Here is an 18,516-nt window from a genome sequence, read left to right as displayed (position 1 = left end):
CTTTTTGCCCATCACGATTAAATTTTGTGCAATAGTGTGTTATGTGAGATGGATGCAAAAATCACCTCGGTTAACCCTTTTTGCCCATCACGATTAAATTTTGTGTAATAGTGTGTCTCGCCTCACCAACACAAGCCCCAATAAACTTGTGTAGCTGAGCAAGCTGAACTCTCTGGTTGTAGCAAGGATTTTCCTTGATTGCATAAGCCCCTTTTTAGCATCACAGAGCTTTCATTAATTCATAACATGAGTACAATAAGTGGCTGCTAGTTTAGTTAGACAATCTAAAACATAGTCAAGCCAAAAGAAAGAGTGATCGGTAGTTGACACCATACAAGCATAATAATGGCCCACCAAATTAGCTTCTTTACACACCCACTCAACTCTAAAATCATTAAAACTCCTGCCTAGCTTTATGATATCAAAACAGAGGCTGCCAATAGATGATCTCATGCTTGACGGATCCTCTAGAAGGGACTTCAAGCCCTGACAATCAACCTCAAGGATCACACGGTTGTAGCCAATCTCCAAGGCTAGCTCCAGCCCCATCTTTGCCGCCAAAGCCTCGGCCATCAGGGCATTAGGAATACCATCAAATCAACATGTTGTTGCCGATGCCACCCATCCTGAGTGATGAGGGATCACCACCCAGCACTACGTGCAAGAGTTGGCGTCAAAGGCTGCATCAATATTGATCTTCACTCATCCATCATTCGAGCACTTCCACTACCTCACCCTCACCAGTTTCCCTAGCTTGTCGGCACCTTTAGAAAGGCCAACTCCTCAAGCATGTTGGGAATATATTGTGTAGTCGCGCCCTGCTCCTAGACTTTGCATCCATGGCAGTGAACATACCTCCTGGTCCACAATGTCTAAGCCCCGTAGACTATCATCGCTGCTGTGGTAGGACGTCTGTCACCCATGAACATGGATGTAGGTTAGGAACCATCACCCCTGAGAGCTTCTTGACTTCACCCTAGAACATTTTGTGACTGGGCAATGGAAAAACACATGGAACAAAGATTCATGAGGATCTCTACACATCTCAGAGAAACTCTCCATAGCCACATGTTTCCTTTTCAGTTTAGATTTGATGGCAAGGAATTATGAAGTACCCATCACCAGAACACACGAATTGTTGGTGGAACGTTCTGTTTCCAATCGCCCTGCATGATTGAGTATCCCCCAATGTCATTGTTTCACTAGAAGCGGCCATTGCTGATGCCATTTGGTCCTCTTTAAGTAATCTAGCTATAACTGACTGAATAGAGTAGTAGCCATTCTTAGCCATTCTTCTCAAACGCCTAGGCTAATACGTCATCTTCCAGAAGACTACTTAGTCTGATCTTAAGCACCTCCTCTGCCCCTAGTGCCATCAAAGACCTATGCACGGTCTCCTCATCCCAAATTATCATCCTAGGGACAAACATGTCATTAACTTTCTCGGTGGTCACCTTTGACATTCACACCAATTATCTTCCCATATATTGATGTCCCTCAGACCAGCTTTTTTGAACAGTCTCTATTTGAGTAGTCCCTCCTATGGAGAATCGATCTCCATGTTGTCGAGCTTCGCCTTCACTACTACAAAAAATCGTTTGCAAGACATTTTGGAATTGTTTTTGGAGGCGGGCAGCATTAAAAACCGCCACAGTTAATACCTCAATTAACCAAAGTGGTCAATTTTTTTTAACCGTGGCGGTTACAAAAAACTACCTCGCAAAATCCATTAACGAAGGCAGTTATTATAAAAAAATCGCCTCTAGAGCCTTATTAACCAAGGCGGTTCTCCTAAATAGCCCACCTCAGGAAAAATCATCGTGGCCCAAGTGGCCTAGATGAGGCTCGATACGTGTGACCCGTATATAAATGGAAGTTAGGGTTTCAGACTCATTTCACTCACTCCCTCTCAGTCGTACTAGGCCTGATGTCCGACGCGCATGAGTGTTGATCTATCGGCCACAGGCACGGGCGTCGTGGATCCGCTGCTCCAGGTGGTGGCGGTGTCGATCCAGCAACTCCAAGCCATGGCTGCGAGAATCTGACGGCGCCTCTAGGCTGTGGCGATGAGGATCCACCGGCTCCAACTGCCAGCGGCATGGATCCGCCTGCTCCAGACGGTGGCAACGTTGATCTGGTGGCTTGAGGCCATCACAGCATGGATCCAGCGACTCCAAGCCAAGACGGCATGGATCTAGTGGTTTCGAGCAACGCCGACACAGATTCGTGGTGGCAGAAGCGTGTACGGGTGGCCAGGTCTAGATCTAGGCCCAATTAGGGATGGATTGGGCTTTTCTTTTTTTGGTTGTTTTTCTGATTAACCGAGGTGGGCAATCAACCGTCTCAGTTAAGATCACGATTAACCGTGACCTTTGATATGAGGTGGTTAGAAAAACCGCCTTGGTTAATCAATTTTGTTCGCCTCAGTTAAAAAAATGTGTAGTAGTGCTTTTTTGGTTGCTGAGAGAAAGTCACTATTTGGGTAATACTTCCCCTTCATAATCGTGGCACATAGCGAATTCGGACACATCAGCAACCACCATACTTGCTTCCCCAACATCGCTTGATTAAAGAGGGAGAAATCTCTAAAGCCGATGCCACCTTGGTTCTTTGAGCGTGTGAGCTTCTCTCACCTTAACCAGTGAATCTTGTGATTGTCCAATGAGCTCTCCCACCAATAGTTGGACACCGCCAATGTGAATTTTCAACACAGCACCGGCAATAGCTTAAGCATGACATCGGGTACCAGGTTGGCACTGACTGCACATTAGCCTTCAACAAAACCTCTCGAGCCGTACAACTTAAGTTTTTCTCATCCCAGACCCCAACAAAAACTGTCACCCGTGCTGAAAGATCTGCTATTTTCTTTAGCCCAAAGCCCAAATTGTGAACAAGCTTCCAAAGGTGAAGTACACGAAAGTCTAGAGATCCCAACTAAAGCGCTAGAGAGTGCCCTACCCACGGCACCTGAAAAGAGGGGGGGTCCTTGCATAAGCCCTTCAGCAGCTAGCTTGTCTACCAAACACGTATCTCATCCATTGATTCCCACCTAGCAAGGCAAGATGTGGTCTGGTGAAGGATCCAAACGCCCCCTTAATTTGTTAAAGTCAAACACATTGCTAATTAATGCCAAGTCAAAGGTGTAAACAATAGTGACGCGCGCGGGAGACAACAAAGCTTGTCGGCTGTCATGGTATATATATAGTTGGTCATCCAAGGCCTTGCTAACCTTAGGGCATGTTTGGCACATGGGATTTTTTTTCTATTTCTGCATTTTTTTTATATTTGAAATTGAATTGATTCCTGTGAGATCCCTATGATAGTCTTATGAAATTTCTGCATTTCAAACATATGACCCAAAAAAGTGATGAGTCACAGAAAAATCCGGTTACTTTCCACTTGGAAATAGCAACGGTTTACATGTGGTACGCACATCACTTCTTATTTGTCAATGGTGACATGAGTTTCGTGGGATTGAGTTATTACGTCTCAAGATTAGTGAGTTATCATAGCCGCATAGCCATCTACCGTTAAATGATTAGCATTCTTTACTCCTTGAATAAATCTAGGAGAGTACGAGTGCCCGTGTTCATCCACACAAGAAAATCTAATCAACTCAGGTTTACCCTCAGATAACAATTTAAGCTAACAAATTAACCAAGACGTATGAGTTATGGATACCTTTTCGCTCACAAGAAATTTGGAAAGTAGATTGAAATATTAAGAGTACAACAAAGTACCAACCACATACGTAGTTCGTAGCTTTGGGTACTTGTAGCAGCAGCATACTCGTTTGAAACATAATAATAGCCGGCTAGCGTCCAGCGAGGAGTGTCTGTTAGCTGGTACGGCCCGTGGCCCTGAGGAACGAGCCGCTCTTGGTGATCTCGCGCAGCGGCTTGTCGGTGAAGCGGACCAAGTTGTAGGCCCACGCGCCCGTCACTGTCCCGCACACCGGCCCAACCATGTACACCCAGATGCTTCTGTACCGGCCTGCCACGATCGCCGGGCCCAAGGTCCGCGCCGGGTTCATCGATGCCCCTGTGATGGGCCTGCGGACCAAATAAAAAACTCAGCTAAGAACATGGGCGCAGCTCAATCAGTTCTGTGAGTTTCGATTATGAATTAATTAATGAATGAATTTTGGAGGCAATCCCGCGGCTGCGTGCGTGCGTGCGTGCGTACCCGGCGACGAGCACGTTGAGCAGCACGGTGGCGCCGACGGCGAGCCCAGCGAGTTCACCGATCTGCGTCAACACGAGCGCAGAAGCGTCAGCTGCTTCCCACACAAACACACACACACTGCCCAGCGACAGCGAGCTGTCCTAGCTAGCTAGACGACTGGCACATCAGATCGGTGATGATTAATTCTTGGTTACCGCTCTGTTGTCGGTGGCGACGCCGGAGACGACGAACATGAGGTAGAAGGAGATGACGAACTCCAGCACCACCGCCTGCGCCACCGTCCCCGACGGCGCCGTCCCGAAGAAGTGCTCGTGCGCCGTGGCACCGCCGAACACCACGCGCAGCGTCAGGCTGGCCAGCGTGGATCCCAGCACCTGGGCCACCGCGTACGACGGCACCTGCATTATGCACGCAGAAGCAGAGCATTAGAGCATGCCGGCCGGATTTGTTTGTTCTAGTCTGAAACTGGTGCAGTGGTTCCATTCAGAATTTCAGATGCACTGACCTGCTTCCAGGGGAAGCGTCCACACGTGGCGAAGGCGACGGTGACGGCGGGGTTGAAGTGCGCGCCGGAGATGTGGCCGACGGAGTAGACAAGCACCATGACGACCAGGCCCCACACGGCGCAGATGCCCGGGAATGTCACCGTGCCGTTGGTGCTCAGGTTCACCACCACGGAGCCACAGCCCGCGAAGATCATGAAGTAGGTGCCCAGCACCTCCGCGATAATCTGCTTCAATTTCATCAATTCATTCGTTCGTTCATTCCACGTACGCACCCATGCACTGCAGCGTGGGTCAAATTTGTATCGATCCAATTAGCAAGCAACTGTACCTTCTGCATGAACTGCACGGAGATCATGTCGTCGTTGCATCTGTTGCTGGCACTGCCACTGCCATGGCTTCCATCTTCTGAGCTCTGATACCCCGCCTGCCCTTCTTCCATGGCCCCGGCGGCGGCGCTCGCTCTCCCTGACATCTCCTCCCCTACCTCGCCGGCATCCGTCGCCCTTTTATTCCAGACCTTTTACTAGTACCACACAGGCTAAGTACAACTAGTGCTAGTTTTTAATCGCAGCATGGCGGTGCACGGCTGCACGCCTGCTAACACGCACGAAATCTTCTCGGACTGACCACCTACTCTCTGTCTGTCTGTAATTCTGTATCGTGTGCCCAAAATGAGACCACCGAACTCACTGGGCATATACTCCAATTGTTTATTACTTGACAGTAGGATTCGCGTAATGTACTAGTACCGTTTTTTCTCACCTAACTGAGCTCTCCCAGGCCAAATATTTTGAGAGTTTCATTCAGCCTGCATGATATCACTGCCCAAGCCTCGTCAGTCAGAGTGCCAGATGCCCAGATCCCTTCTGATTCTGACGTGTCGTCACTCAATAACGTGCTGTGCTTTGGGCAGCCAGAGTAAACTAATAACGTGCAAGGGTACGAGTTCCCCGGAGATGCTCGTGGTGCACCGCAAGTCTGGACCAGAATCTTTTCTTTTAATAAATAAACCAAAAAGAAGGGGGTTTAGGCCAGCATCACCACGCGTGCACGTCGCTCTCACCTGTCTAGCCAAAACAGCAAGCAGGCTTGCTCACTCGCACACGGCCGGCTGAATTCCCGCGCAAGTTTGGCAACCAACTCTCCCTCAGTTGGTGACCGGGGCAGCTAGAGCTAGCTATCACGACGTACTACGTGCATTTGATCGGGTCAAACAAATCACAGCAAATCCGTGGTGTCATGTCGTGTGTAACAGCGCGTGATCCGATCGTTTACCTTTTACCAGCAGCACAGCGGCACGTAAGTGTCACTATCAGCTCAGCTGATCCCGCGAGGCCGCCACTTGGTCCTCGACATGACAACGCCACCGAGCGAGCGCGTGTGATGGACAGTGGACTTGCGCGGCCGTGAACGCGTCGACCGGGTCCGGCCGCGCCCGCACGAGAGGCCGGAAGTCCGGGGGAAACGGGGAAGTGGGAAATCCGCGATCAAGCAAGCAATCGCTGAACCGGTACCATCGGTTCAGTTAATCCAGGCAGCGACGGGCCGATGGCGAACGCACCGCACCAGCGGGAATAGTCAGGCAGGCAGGAGAGGGGGCAGATCGGGGACACCCGGTGAGTCTCCGCCCCGGCGCCGGCCGACAGGCGGAAGCGCCCGGCGTCCCTGTTGGGCAACCACACGGCACGCGGCGCCGTTCCGTCGACATCAGCGGGGTCGTCGCGGCACGCACCGCCAGCACCGTCACCCGCTGACCACGGCAAAACTCCGGCGGGGTGTTCCCGTGCGCGTGCGTGCGACAAGCGTGGCAACGGCGGCTGTGGCGCAGTGCAGTGGCAGAAACAAAAATGCCCCCGCTGGGCTTATAAAACATTCCCAGATCATTTCTGAATGATTTTCTGACATTAATTTACAGTTGTCACAACAACAGCACAGTATGCAACAGCCAACTTGAGACCGTCAGTTAGCTGAATGCGGCTCCGGGCTACATTTTGAGCTAATTTTGCCCCGAACCTATCAAGTCTTTCACCTCTACTGCGCTCTCTCCAAGCATAAATAACACCACAATTATCATCAACACAAGTGAATCTATCCTGGAGCCATATGATAGGCCTCCATCATCAGGAACTAAACAATAACAAGTACACTAAAAACAACAGCAGCAATTCCTCATGTTAGCGATGTTAAGCATCAGCGCCCACCCGGCCTGCTCTAGAGCTTCAGCGTAAGCTCGAGGTCGTCTGATCCAGAGTCTTCATGGATCCGCTCGCCTTCCCACGCCCTGACTAGCCCAGCAGCCTGCTGAGCGCCATTCGTGCTGCTCCCAAACGCAAACTCGTCGGAGACCGCGTCCATCATGTGAACGTCTGAGTGTTGGAGCATGCCTGGGATCGCAGGGGAGCAGGTACCGCTCTGCCCTGGCGTGCACATCCTTGACGACGAATTGCCGACCGGGATAGACTCTTTGAAGACGCTGAACGGATTGGTGGACACGAGGCTGAATGTCGGGGAATTTGGACTGGTCGATGAGATTTGGATACCAGCAAGCCATGCAGGGTCTGGAGCAATGGACCGCCCAGGGCTGGGCGGCGTGGAGTTCACTATTGTGGGGCTGTTTGCACCATGCCATGGAGGCTGGATGGTTGCTTCGTCCCAGTCTGTCTTCATCCGAGGTGTTCGGGCTGACGGTGAGCTTAGAGGAGGGGTTACTGGAGCACTGATTGAGCCACCGTGGATCAACAGTGGTGGGAGAAGCGGGTGTTTCTTTGATGGAGTACCGTTGGAGAATGTCTTAAGCCATGGTAGGATTGGATTGCCGTCGATACCACCATTGACCATTTCGTTGGGAGGGAGGAAAGGGGAAGATGCACCACTGGGGAATGAGGAGGAAGTAGGGCTTGCATTGTATGATGCTCGTGGACTGACTTGGTATGATGAACATGGGCTTGGTGACACGGAGCAACCGATATGATCCATGCGTTCCATGGGCTTGCTTCCCTGTGGGAGAAAAGGGAGACATGATTAGTTGTAATGTCACTAGAACCATTCCAATAGCAAACAACAGCACCAATCTCCCAGAACTATTAGCAGAAATACTTGAATCTGTTATCATCAGCTATGTCCATTGCGTAATATGGGAACCAAAAAGACCTTAATCTGTAAGTCAGAACAACATAGTTAAGAATGGCAAATGCTATCTATAATTAAGTAGTAGTACCCAAAACAGTTCAGTTAACGATCACACGTGCAACAGCTTGTGCAAGGCTCACACTGCAAATCATATTTTCCAGTATCCTTTTAGCTGGAAGAGATGCTCCACATTATGCCTCAGGACAGTCCACACACGACACAACAACCTAGTGAGTAGCGACATGACTTGTGAGGTACTAATTTAAAGCAATGGAGGCATGGAGCGGGCAATGGCAACTTGTTCTTGCATATAATTGATTATATAGGTGCATATCAATGCAAGAGCAACACCAACAACCAATCAACCGATTCGGTACCGAAACAGGGCTGCAGGACCAACAGCAAAATGCTGTAACAGCAGCGCTGCAGGGTCGGAGCAGTAACAGAACTGGATGCCAGACACATCTCCAATCCATGGAGAATCATCTCATCTCCGGCAAAATTTGCAGCTACGCGAAGGGGATTCTCCACGAACGCGTCAATCACACCACCCGTGCGCGGTCCAGACTGGCATCCCGTACCTTTTGCCTATCGTCCACGTGCAACACCCACCCACCCACCCAAAAAAATGGAGAAAAAACGAACAGCTAGCTAGCTACACACAGTTCACACCACCGTACAGCAGGTACCAACAACCCACGGCGCACGCTTCGGGATCGACGGAGTATTTGGCGGGATCGAGACGGAGAGGTCGCGAATCGGCGGGGGACTGTGGCTTGGGGACTGCGGGGAAGACGGGGGAGAGACGAGATCTGCCGGCGCGGCGAGCCGGGTGGGGAAAAGGAGCAGCGGCAGCTTCATACCTTGCGGTAGGTGGTGCCGTCGGGCTCGACGACCCACCCGGCCTCGTTGCAGAGCGCCTTGAGCACCTCGTTGTTGTCGCAGTGCTTGGGCAGCTTGTACCCGCCGTGCGCGCGGAGGCCCGCGAAGATCTTAGCGGCGATCGCGCGGCGGCGGCGCTCCCGGCGCTTGTTGTTCTCGCGCTCCCTCCACGTGGGCATCCGTCCACCCGCGCCCGCGGCGCCCAGGCCCCCGCCCGCGCCCCCGCCGCCACCACTCGCCATGTCACGCCCCGCGCGAGCCCCCGCTCAGCTCGGCTCCGCTCGCGGAGGGAGGACGAGGGGACGGGAGACCTGCCGGACCAGGACCAGGGTCGCCGCGCGCGCTCGTCTGGGTGCTGAGGAGAGAGCGAGCGAGGGGGGAGAAGCGTGAGGCGAGAAGAGATCACACGGAAAAAGGCAACACGCCGCGCGAGGCGAGGCGAGGCGAGGCGAGCGAGGGAGGAGACGGGGTTGGGTGGGTGGAAGGGACTGGGGGTGAGGGGAGCAGTGGCGTGAGCCTTGAAAGGCTCTCGGGTCCGTCCGGCCCGTGGAGAGGCAGACGACAAGGCCCCTCGAGTTCCGCATGTATTTCCGCGGATGCCACTGCCAGTGCCAGTGCCAGTGCCAGCGCGCGTGGTCGTGCGCGGCCCGTGCGGTGCGGAGGAGAGAAAGAGAGAGGGCGCGGTAACGGTAGGCGTGCGCCTGAAGCGATGCCCTCCGGAACAGGGTCCGGCGGGGGCAGAATGGGGAAACGGCCCTACTACTACCAGACAGCGGCAGGCCACGAAGCGTGTCTCCGCCGCGCGCGGCCCGCCCGGCGCGGCTCGGTCCACGTCGAGCGGCGCTGCACGTGGGCGCCAGTGGGACGTGGGGCCCACATGGCGGCCGGAGGGGGCCGCACGGCGTGGGGTGGGGGGGGGGCTGTAGTAGTACGACCGAGGTGGCCCACCGCGGGAAGGACGAAGGAGGGGGACACGTGAGCGGGCCCACCGTTCGCTTTTACGGATCACGCCTGTAGTATTTTCGTCTCTTTTCTTCCCTCTCCCTCGGTCCCCAGCGTCGTATTTTAGGCTCGTCTCGGCGTGCGGGGAGCCGGGGAGGGCGGGGCGGGGCAGGCAGCGGCGGCCGCACGCCTGAACAGCGAACGCGGGGGAGCCGGTGCTGGACAGTGGACACTGGACTGCACGGAGCGCGAGGACGTTGAGGCCCCCTCTGGCGGTCGACACGTGGGGGTTGGGCGGGTCCCGACGAGCAGGGACGGCCCGTGTGGGAACGGGGGCGTAGCAGGGTCTCGCGTCTAGACCGGCGTGTGCGGCGCGGGAGGCGATTTCTTGTACGCGCACCCAGCGCAACGTGGAATGTCCATAAAGCTCAGTCGTGGCGGTATTTATAATAATCCCAATAGATCGAAAACAAAATCTTAAAATCTCTGAGCTTTTCTCTCTTTTTTTTTTTTTGACAATCTGAGCTTGACTCGGGCACCCAGCAGAAACGTGTGCCTTATATTTTCTTTCTCGCACGGAGGTACCCTAGCAGTAGGAGGTGAAAATGGACCTTGCACATGCCAGAGCATGCACCCGGCGGTGCTAGAGAGTGGTGTTGGTACTGTACGTGTACTACGTCCGCTTGGTGGTGGGGCCGTAGTAGATCCGTCGTACAGTAGGCACGCACGCGCACTGTGCCCTTGCCGCGGAACAGCGCGGCGCTGTTGGTAGTAGTATCTCGTCAGCGTGGAGCGGGACCCACAGGGTGGGTGACGACTGACGCCACGGCAGGAGGGGACAAACGCGGAGCCGGGGCCGGGGGGACTGCTGCCTGGGTCGCAGCGCGCAGCAGCATGCACGTGAGCGCGCGGGGAGGGGGCCGCGTCCCCCGTCGCATGGGTTCAGGCCGGCGCACGGAGCCAAAGCCAAGGCGGACGCCGCGGCGGCAGCAGGCAGCCAACGTGCTGCCACCACGTGATCACGGAAACCTGGGGGGTCCCACGTCGTCCTCTCGGGCTCATCCTCGTCCGTCCTCATCCTCATCCCTTCCTCCTGTGGCCAACCCTACCCCCCTGCGGCACTGCCACTGACCCACCCGGCCATTGTTGTGGAATCATTTGTGTCACGCCTGCTGCGGCCAGCGGCCCTAGATGCTCTCTCTCTCTCGACCAGAGTCCACAGTGACAGTGCGCAGCGCACTGACCGATGCAGACACAGCATGCCACCCGCTTGCGCCACCTCGGGGAACGGATCACCAAATGGGAACGCTGGTACCGTGTATACGGAGGAGCTGAGACCCGTAGCATTAAATATAAATAAAAATAGTTATATAATTTATTTATAAATCACGAGACGAATATTTTAAATCTAATTACTTCATAATTAAAAAATATTTATCAAATAAAAACGAAAGTAATATCGTGTAAAAATCTAAAAAAAAATTCTGATCCCAACGAGACCTCAGTCAGTCAGTCAGTGATACCCCGTTGGACCTGACGTCGCGCTCATTGCCATGCCACGCCGAGCAATCTCCGTTCCGACCACTCCCAGTGCGCTAGGCCTTGTTTAGTTCCAAAAAATTTTGCAAAATCGATACTGTAGCATTTTCGTTTGTATTTGATAAAAATTGTCCAATTATAGACTAACTAGGCTCAAAAGATTCGTCTCGTCAATTTCAACCAAACTGTGCAATTAGTTTTTATTTTCACCTATATTTAATACTCCATGCATGCATATAATGATTTGATGTGACGAGAAATCTGAAAAATTTTGCAAAATTTTTTGGGAACTAAACAAGGCCAAGTGTGGACTCTTTTCTTCAGGTTGAACGAGCCAGCAGCCAAGCCAACCCCATGCATACCATACCATACGACACGAGCGAAATGGAGTGTGAAAAGCATCCACGAGGGGAGAAAAAAAAAGGAGGGGGGTGGTAGAAAAAAAAACTAGGGCCTTGTTTACTTTCCAAAAAGTTTTGCAAAAATTTTCAGATTTCCCGTCGTATCAAATTTTTAGACGCATGCATGGAGTATTAAATATAGACGAAAATAAAAACTAATTGCACAGTTTGGTCGAAATTGACGAGACGAATCTTTTGAACCTAGTTAGTCTATGATTGGTCAATATTTGTCAAATACAAACGAAAATACTAGTATTCATATTTTGCAAAAATTTTTGGAAATAAACAAGGCCTAGAAAGTGACGGCGCATTAGCCTGGGAAAGGGCGTCAAACTTTCCTAGTGTAGTATATTGACCAGTTGCTAGGGGTACGTACAATACGATACGACACGAGGCTGGCTGGGGGCTCAATGCCAATTGGAGCAGCTGGAGCACGCGGACGGCGGTGCTCCCAGATAGGCCTTGTTTAGTTGCAAAATTTTTTGCAAAATTGACACTATAGCAATTTCGTTTGTATTTGACAAAAATTGTCCAATCATGGACTAACTAGGCTCAAAAGATTCGTCTCGTCAATTTCGACCAAACTGTGTAATTAGTTTTTATTTTCATCTATGTTTAATACTCCATACATGTGTCTAAAGATTCGATGTGACGGAGAATCTGAAAAATTTTGCAAAATTTTTTGGAAACTAAACAAGGCCATATAATAATCGCTCACCTCACCCAGACACGCATTGCCTGCCGGCTAACAAAAGTGTTTTTACTAGCACTAGTAGTAGTAGTAGTAGTTTCATTACAGATCACAGATACTGGCAGTGACAGTTTTTATTATAAACAAAGAAACAAACGTCAAGGGAGTATAACTAATACAGATCGTGACACCACACTCATGCTCCTACCGTAGTTAAAGATTAATGGCCGGGTTTGTGTCGTAGTACCGGCAGATAGGTAAACAACGTCACGTGGAGATCAGGCTGATGCAGTGTGTGATGCTCGATGACCCCCGGTGCTGATTGGTGAAACACTGAACCTTTTAACCCTGCAGTACAGCAAGCTTTCATGGGAATATGCCTCTGCATTGGCGCGTGCCAATCAATCACTCACTTCTCCATTCCTGACACGAACACTAGTAGGATCCAGCATCATATCCATGTTGGAACTTCCTTGAGATACCATAACCCACGGTCACGGGGGCGTTAAAGGCCCAAGCTTGTGTAAAATTAAACTGGTTTCTATAAAACTCCTGCTCTACATGATTTCTGGACCAAAGGGGGTCCTAATACTCACTCCTACTATTAGTATATATAGAAGAAAATGAAGAACAAGTCACGTCAGATACTAGGATACAGGATACTACTAGTATCCCTTTCGTTTCTTACGTCGTGTAAAGTCACCGAACCACTGAAATTGGCACGATGACTTCCAGCAGCAAGTAACCTTAAGCAATAATTATCAAGTAACCTTATTAAACAAGAATTATCATCGATAAACAATTGTGGTCAAACATGTGATGCTTCAGGGACAAGGAACTTGACAAACGTGCTTATCATCATGTCCCAAGGGGAATGAACTATTATGTGATAATGTCATCAAATTGTTCCATCTTGAGGTCGCCGTCAACGTCCACAGTTCCTGTACATCGTTAGGCAATTCAATGCAGATATAGCGAGGTTGTCGGGACATCAAGCAAACATGAGACCTGATGCTTATCCAGGATTGATGGTGCCATTCGTCTAATGAGAGGCCCCTAACCTAGAGCTAACGGGACTAGGGAAGCCCAAGTAGGGGCGCTAGCCGGCTCGGAAGGGATTAGGTTAGGAGGTTTACCATATTAGAGTATGGTTTGTTATGTAATCCAATCTACAAGGATCTCCCGTAGTTGCTTGGGATAGTCCAATAGGAACTATATATGCAAGAATGATGTGATCAATCTAATTAAGCAATAGAAGAAAAATTACCCCTTCCCATACCTCTCTGTCTCTCCCTGCCGACTCCGACCCTCTCCTAGCGTCTCCCTCTCCTCTGTCCTCTCTGTCTCTGAGCCACCTCCCTCTCCTCTCTTCCCAAACCCTAGCCGCCACCCACCAAGGGCCCCTCTCAATAGGGCTCTTACAGCTGGATGTTATTAGTTGTCTTCAGTGTTCACTCCTCAAGTCCTCAGAATCCGGAGGCCAGATGCCAACGAACTGATGTGAGATCTCACCGCTTCATAGCGCTGCCAAAACAAACCAAAAAGGACAGTTTAGTGCCATGTAATAAATAAAAGCTCAAGGTTAAAGTGCTGTATGTATCTCTTATTTGTTTGATCGAACCTGAATTTATGAAAGTTGGACGAGATGGAGGCAGGGAACAATAACAGTACTACAGTGTATGAATAAGAAAAGGCTACAGGGCGACATGCAACTTATGTTGAAATTTGGCTTATGCTGTTTCTACATCCTCTATACTTAGTCTTCCTATAGTTGCACAAAAGAAAACATGAATCAGTAGAAAAAAAATCACTGGGGCTCACCACTCTAACCTTGACAGGGAGCGATTGCGATATCAGCGTCAAACATGGGCCTTGGCTATTTCCTCCAAATAAATGCTGACAGCACTCTATTACAACTAGGACTAAAAATAAATAAATAAATAAATAAATAAAACTGCAGAGTTCTGCTCTGGATGTTCAGCAATTAACTGCTAAGATTTATGGTATCCTTCAGCAGCTTGCAGACGCTGGCTTTTAACTCAGCAGTAACCTGGAGTTGCTGCGCGCAAGCATCCAGTACAAACAAAGAAATAATTCTCATTGTATCTGATAGAATCACTTTATTATGCCTAACCACTTCCTGGTTCACAAACTTGCACGAACTTCTCAGTTTACAAGAGCTGCATATCTGAAATGGGGACAATATTAAAAAGTTAGCCTTGACCATATGTTAAGAGCGCCTTTTATCCTTCTCTCCTAATATTATGTGTTAAGACTGAAGACAACTACCCCACCATGCAACTATGTAAACTTACTTTGTCTTCCTGGAGGTTGAAGAACACTCTTAATCTTTTTGATGCGAAAACCGTTCTTCGCTCAACAGTGGGACACCCAAACAAGGCAACCTTCTTCAAATCACTCCCTGACAGCCATCTGCCAGCAATAGAGAAATATTCAATAGCAGACATATTTAGTGACAAGCAACAGTTTTGAGATTTCCTTTCTTTTTCACTTTAGCTGATTGAAAATAATATGTTTATATTATATGAACCCATAGCCAGCTACAAAAACCTGGTCAGTCACATTACAGAACCTCAACCCTTATGCAACTTTTCAAATCTTAGATGGAGATTTATTATTTACCAAGATCTGTTTTGCCCCAAGAATCATGACTTGGCAGTATCCAAAGGATCATAGATTCAATGAACCAGTTTATATAATAGTGATGTATCATAAATAATTTGCTTAATAATTCATCCTGTACAATACAAATATATTAAAGCTTCAACCACATGGCACTAAGAAGTGTAATAATCAGTTTTATGAAGAAACATGAACGTCTTCCAGAATCCAGGATAAAAATGTTCAATAGAAGACAGATTTGGTGACACGATAGTTCTGTGACTTCCTTTCTCTTTCACTTTAGCTAATAGAATTTGTTACGTTCATACAAAAGAAACACTTACATACCACGTTAACTACAAAATCCAGACCAGTAACATTGCAGGATTCTTAATACTTATCTGGTTAGATTTCCATCTTGTAAGTTTCCTCTGAACCTCTATGTTTATTTTATATATGTTGGGCTCAATCAAAAAAAAAAAAAACACCTTATCCAAGGATTCAAACTGAAGGTGGGCATTATCCATTACCAAGATCTGTTTTCCCCAGAATCATGACTTGGCATCATCCAGAAGACGGTAAATTTAATAAGACGGTTTTTTATAGTATTGATGATTGCAAATAGTTTGCTTAACAATTTATCCCATCAAATACAAATATATTAAAGCTCAAACCACATGGATGGAACAAACAAATGTGATATGTTTTATGAAGATGAAACACAAATGTCCTCCAGGATACCCATGTTCAACAGCAGACAGATTTAGTGACAACTGACAAGCAATTGCTCTACAACTTGCTTTCTTTTTCACTTTTACTAATAGAAATTAGTAAATTCATACAAAGCAAAACAGCTATCCATACCCTGGTAACTACAAAAATTTGAGCAGTAATATTGCAGAATTTAAATACTTGTGCAAGGATTTAACTCAAAGGTAGGGTCTTATCATTTACCGAGATCTGTTTTACCCCAAGAATCATTAATTGGCAGGATCCAGAGGAAGGTAAATTCAATGAGGTGGTTTATATAATATTGATGCACTGCAAATAATTTGCTCAACAGTTTATCGCGTGAAATACAAATACCATAAAGCTTGAGAGAGATGGATTGAACTAAGAAGTGTAATCAGTTTGAAAAGAAGAAACATGAATGTCTTCCAGGACACAGATTGCAAGGGCTTTACCAGATTGCAAGGGCTTTACCTAGAAGCATGTAGGAAGTATTTGAAAACAACATATGAGCAAATTTCACTTTTGATTCGGCTATTTAATTGCATTGGATTATATGCTTAATCTATTGCTTGCAATATGAAGCATCGGCTAATGCTTACAGAGATGTATCCAGAGCAACAAGTCGACACTTACAACTAATCCACTCAGCACATTCAATGACAACATAACCCCGTTGATTGTTTAAATGTGGTGTAGGACTTTGGGGGAAAAAAACCCTCATCTCATCCCCATCATCAATGCATAACCAACACACTGGAAGAAACACAAGAACTCAGGAGATACACTAAGCTTTTGAATTCAAATCTATGCGTGTAAAATGTAAGAGCAGCTACTTCCCAAGGCGGTGGAATTAACCAACACGGTGAATGTGCTATTCTAACATTGCTGACCAAATCAACACAACATTTCAAGAAATTCTCCCCGGTTTCACAATCCACATGAACAGAACATGTTAACTTTCCAATCCCAGTTACTTGCATCAGGTCTGGAACTAACCGAATTGTGAAAGAATACCTTTGAAACAATAATGTCCTCGAGGAGACAAATTGCAAGGGTTTACTTTGAAGCATTTAGGAAGTATCTGAAAACAACATATGAGCAAATTTCTCATTCAATCAGGTTATTTAATTACATCTTATTAAATGGATAGTCTAGTTCCTTGCAATTTGAAGCATCTACTAAGTGCTAACACTGAGCAACAATTCGATACTTGCAACTAATCCACTTCGCACATTCCCATTGCACAACATGACCCCTATTGATTGCAGGAATGGGGTGCGAAAATTTAAAATCTCATCTCATCCTCATCACTGATTCATAACCAACAAGTATCGACTTGGAATACTAGAAGAAACACTAGATAGCTCGTGAGATACATTCAGTGCCAATGATTTCAAATCTATGCGTGTAAAACGATACATTCAGTGCCCAATGATTTCAAATTTATATAAAAACCCATTGAAACAATAAGCGCAGGAGCAAAGAGGGTCGGTGGTGAGGCTCACTTGGCGACGGGCTGGTGGTCGTGCCCGAACCGCTCGGCGGCGGTCTTGACGGAGTCGGGGGAGGCGGCGTGCGGCGCCGAAGAGAGGTCGGGCCCCGGGAGATAGCCCCCCTCGTGGAGCCGCCGCAGCAGCGCCCCCGCCTCCTCCTCCCAAGGCTGCCTCGGCTTGGGCCTAGGCCCCCGCCGCGGCGCATCGACGCCGGGGTCCGGCCGCGGTCGAGGCTTCGGATTGCGGAACAGCGAGGAGAGCTTCGGCGGCGCCGCGGCGGCTGCGGCCGAGGAGGAGGTGGAAGTAGTGGTGGAGAGCCGGCGAGCGGCGGAGAGCGCCATGGGTTTAGTTAGGGCTCTTCGAAGTTTCGGGGTCTGGAAGGGGAACTGTCACCTACTCACCACTGCAACGGGCAACGGATACTGGCGCCAAGTAACTGGAAGAGGCGTATTTTGGGGAAACCGTATTCGGAGGAGGAAATAATAATTGGTACTCTCTGTACCAAAAACAGATGACGTCATGATATGCGTATCGGTCCAATTTTAACAAGATTTTTAGAAGTTATGTATAATATTTATATCTCTAAATAAATTTATTATAATAATATATTTAATGATATATTGAATGATATTAAATATATTTTATAAATATTAACATTTTTTTATATAATTGGTAAAAGTTTAAAAATCTAACTTCTCAAGAAGCGAGAATGATTTCTATTTGAGACTGAGGGAGGGAGTCGTAATTGTTAAAAGTCAAAACCCTATGCGTCCTACGTGGCAGTTGGTGTACAGTGTGTGTGACGGATCTTCTATGCTTAGCCAAAATACAAGACTCATTTGTTCTTTAGGTAGCGCTATAGGTAAAAAGTTTCATACCTATTTTTAGTCTTCTTCAATAACAAAACCTAAAAGACAACACGCTCTGCAAATAGGTCTCGATGAGATAGGATACCTAAATTTGGGTTATGCCTCTCCTGATACCCAAAATGGGTCTTCTGTATGGGTACTCAGTTGGAGGCTGTAGGTATTATGTTGGAGACCCATTTTAGGTTTGGGTATACCTAAAATTTTTCAAGTTCTCCGTCACATCGAATCTTTAGACGCATGCATGGAGTATTAAATATAGACGAAAATAAAAACTAATTTCACAGTTTGGCCAAAATTTACGAGACGAATCTTTTGAGCCTAGTTAGTCCATGATTGGCCAATAATTACCACAAACAAACGAAAAGTGCTACAGTGTCACGAATTTTTTTTTCCTACACCAGCTAAACACGGCCTTATCTATGGCTACGCTCTTGAACGTCCAATCCTAGGTGTGACGTGTATAAAAATGAAAAAAAAAACTTTGATATAACAGTAGAATTTCCATGTGAATTTCACAAGGCAAGA

General features: G+C 48.2%; 3 protein-coding genes across 5 annotated transcripts; all 3 read right to left on the bottom strand.

Annotated features, from left to right (window-relative positions):
• On the bottom strand, positions 3,634 to 5,660 carry LOC8080506 (aquaporin NIP1-2). Its single transcript, XM_002454937.2, has 5 exons — positions 5,020 to 5,660; positions 4,691 to 4,915; positions 4,380 to 4,583; positions 4,186 to 4,247; positions 3,634 to 4,052 (listed from the first exon to the last, which is right to left on the bottom strand). The coding sequence occupies exons 1-5, from the start codon at positions 5,161 to 5,163 to the stop codon at positions 3,839 to 3,841; spliced, it is 849 nt and encodes a 282-aa protein (XP_002454982.2). The 5' UTR covers positions 5,164 to 5,660; the 3' UTR covers positions 3,634 to 3,838.
• Positions 6,559 to 9,191, bottom strand: LOC8080505 (protein BZR1 homolog 2). The gene is made up of 2 exons (XM_002454936.2): positions 8,684 to 9,191; positions 6,559 to 7,688 (listed from the first exon to the last, which is right to left on the bottom strand). Exons 1-2 carry the CDS (start codon positions 8,942 to 8,944, stop codon positions 6,903 to 6,905), a joined length of 1,047 nt encoding a protein of 348 aa, XP_002454981.1. The 5' UTR covers positions 8,945 to 9,191; the 3' UTR covers positions 6,559 to 6,902.
• Positions 13,093 to 17,566, bottom strand: LOC8080504. Of its 3 annotated transcripts, XM_021455648.1 has the most exons (5): positions 17,135 to 17,566; positions 14,591 to 14,708; positions 14,097 to 14,463; positions 13,555 to 13,799; positions 13,093 to 13,216 (listed from the first exon to the last, which is right to left on the bottom strand). In XM_021455648.1, exons 1-3 carry the CDS (start codon positions 17,461 to 17,463, stop codon positions 14,260 to 14,262), a joined length of 651 nt encoding a protein of 216 aa, XP_021311323.1. In that variant the 5' UTR covers positions 17,464 to 17,566; the 3' UTR covers positions 13,093 to 13,216; positions 13,555 to 13,799; positions 14,097 to 14,259. The 3 variants fall into 3 exon arrangements, with proteins under 3 accessions (XP_021311323.1, XP_002454980.1, XP_021311324.1); XM_002454935.2 differs by having other exon boundaries at positions 13,093 to 13,799; XM_021455649.1 differs by having other exon boundaries at positions 13,093 to 13,799; positions 14,106 to 14,463.

This window comes from Sorghum bicolor, chromosome 3 (assembly GCF_000003195.3).
Source record: "Sorghum bicolor cultivar BTx623 chromosome 3, Sorghum_bicolor_NCBIv3, whole genome shotgun sequence".
Classification (NCBI taxonomy): Eukaryota; Viridiplantae; Streptophyta; class Magnoliopsida; order Poales; family Poaceae; genus Sorghum; species Sorghum bicolor.
This window is presented reverse-complemented; position numbering and strand designations above follow the sequence as displayed.

Coding starts and splice junctions, on each gene's coding strand:
- LOC8080505 (XM_002454936.2), bottom strand. CDS start 8,944: ATGGCGAGTGGTGGCGGCGGGGGCGCGGGCGGGGGCCTGGGCGCCGCG. Junction 7,689..8,683: donor ACGGCACCACCTACCGCAAG/GTATGAAGCTGC, acceptor TTTCTCCCACAG/GGAAGCAAGCCCATGGAACG.
- LOC8080504 (XM_002454935.2), bottom strand. CDS start 17,463: ATGGCGCTCTCCGCCGCTCGCCGGCTCTCCACCACTACTTCCACCTCC. Junction 14,709..17,134: donor GACCACCAGCCCGTCGCCAA/GTGAGCCTCACC, acceptor TATTGCTGGCAG/ATGGCTGTCAGGGAGTGATT. Junction 14,464..14,590: donor TCAACCTCCAGGAAGACAAA/GTAAGTTTACAT, acceptor TCCCCATTTCAG/ATATGCAGCTCTTGTAAACT.
- LOC8080506 (XM_002454937.2), bottom strand. CDS start 5,163: ATGTCAGGGAGAGCGAGCGCCGCCGCCGGGGCCATGGAAGAAGGGCAG. Junction 4,916..5,019: donor CCGTGCAGTTCATGCAGAAG/GTACAGTTGCTT, acceptor AAATTGAAGCAG/ATTATCGCGGAGGTGCTGGG. Junction 4,248..4,379: donor TCGCCACCGACAACAGAGCG/GTAACCAAGAAT, acceptor GTGTTGACGCAG/ATCGGTGAACTCGCTGGGCT.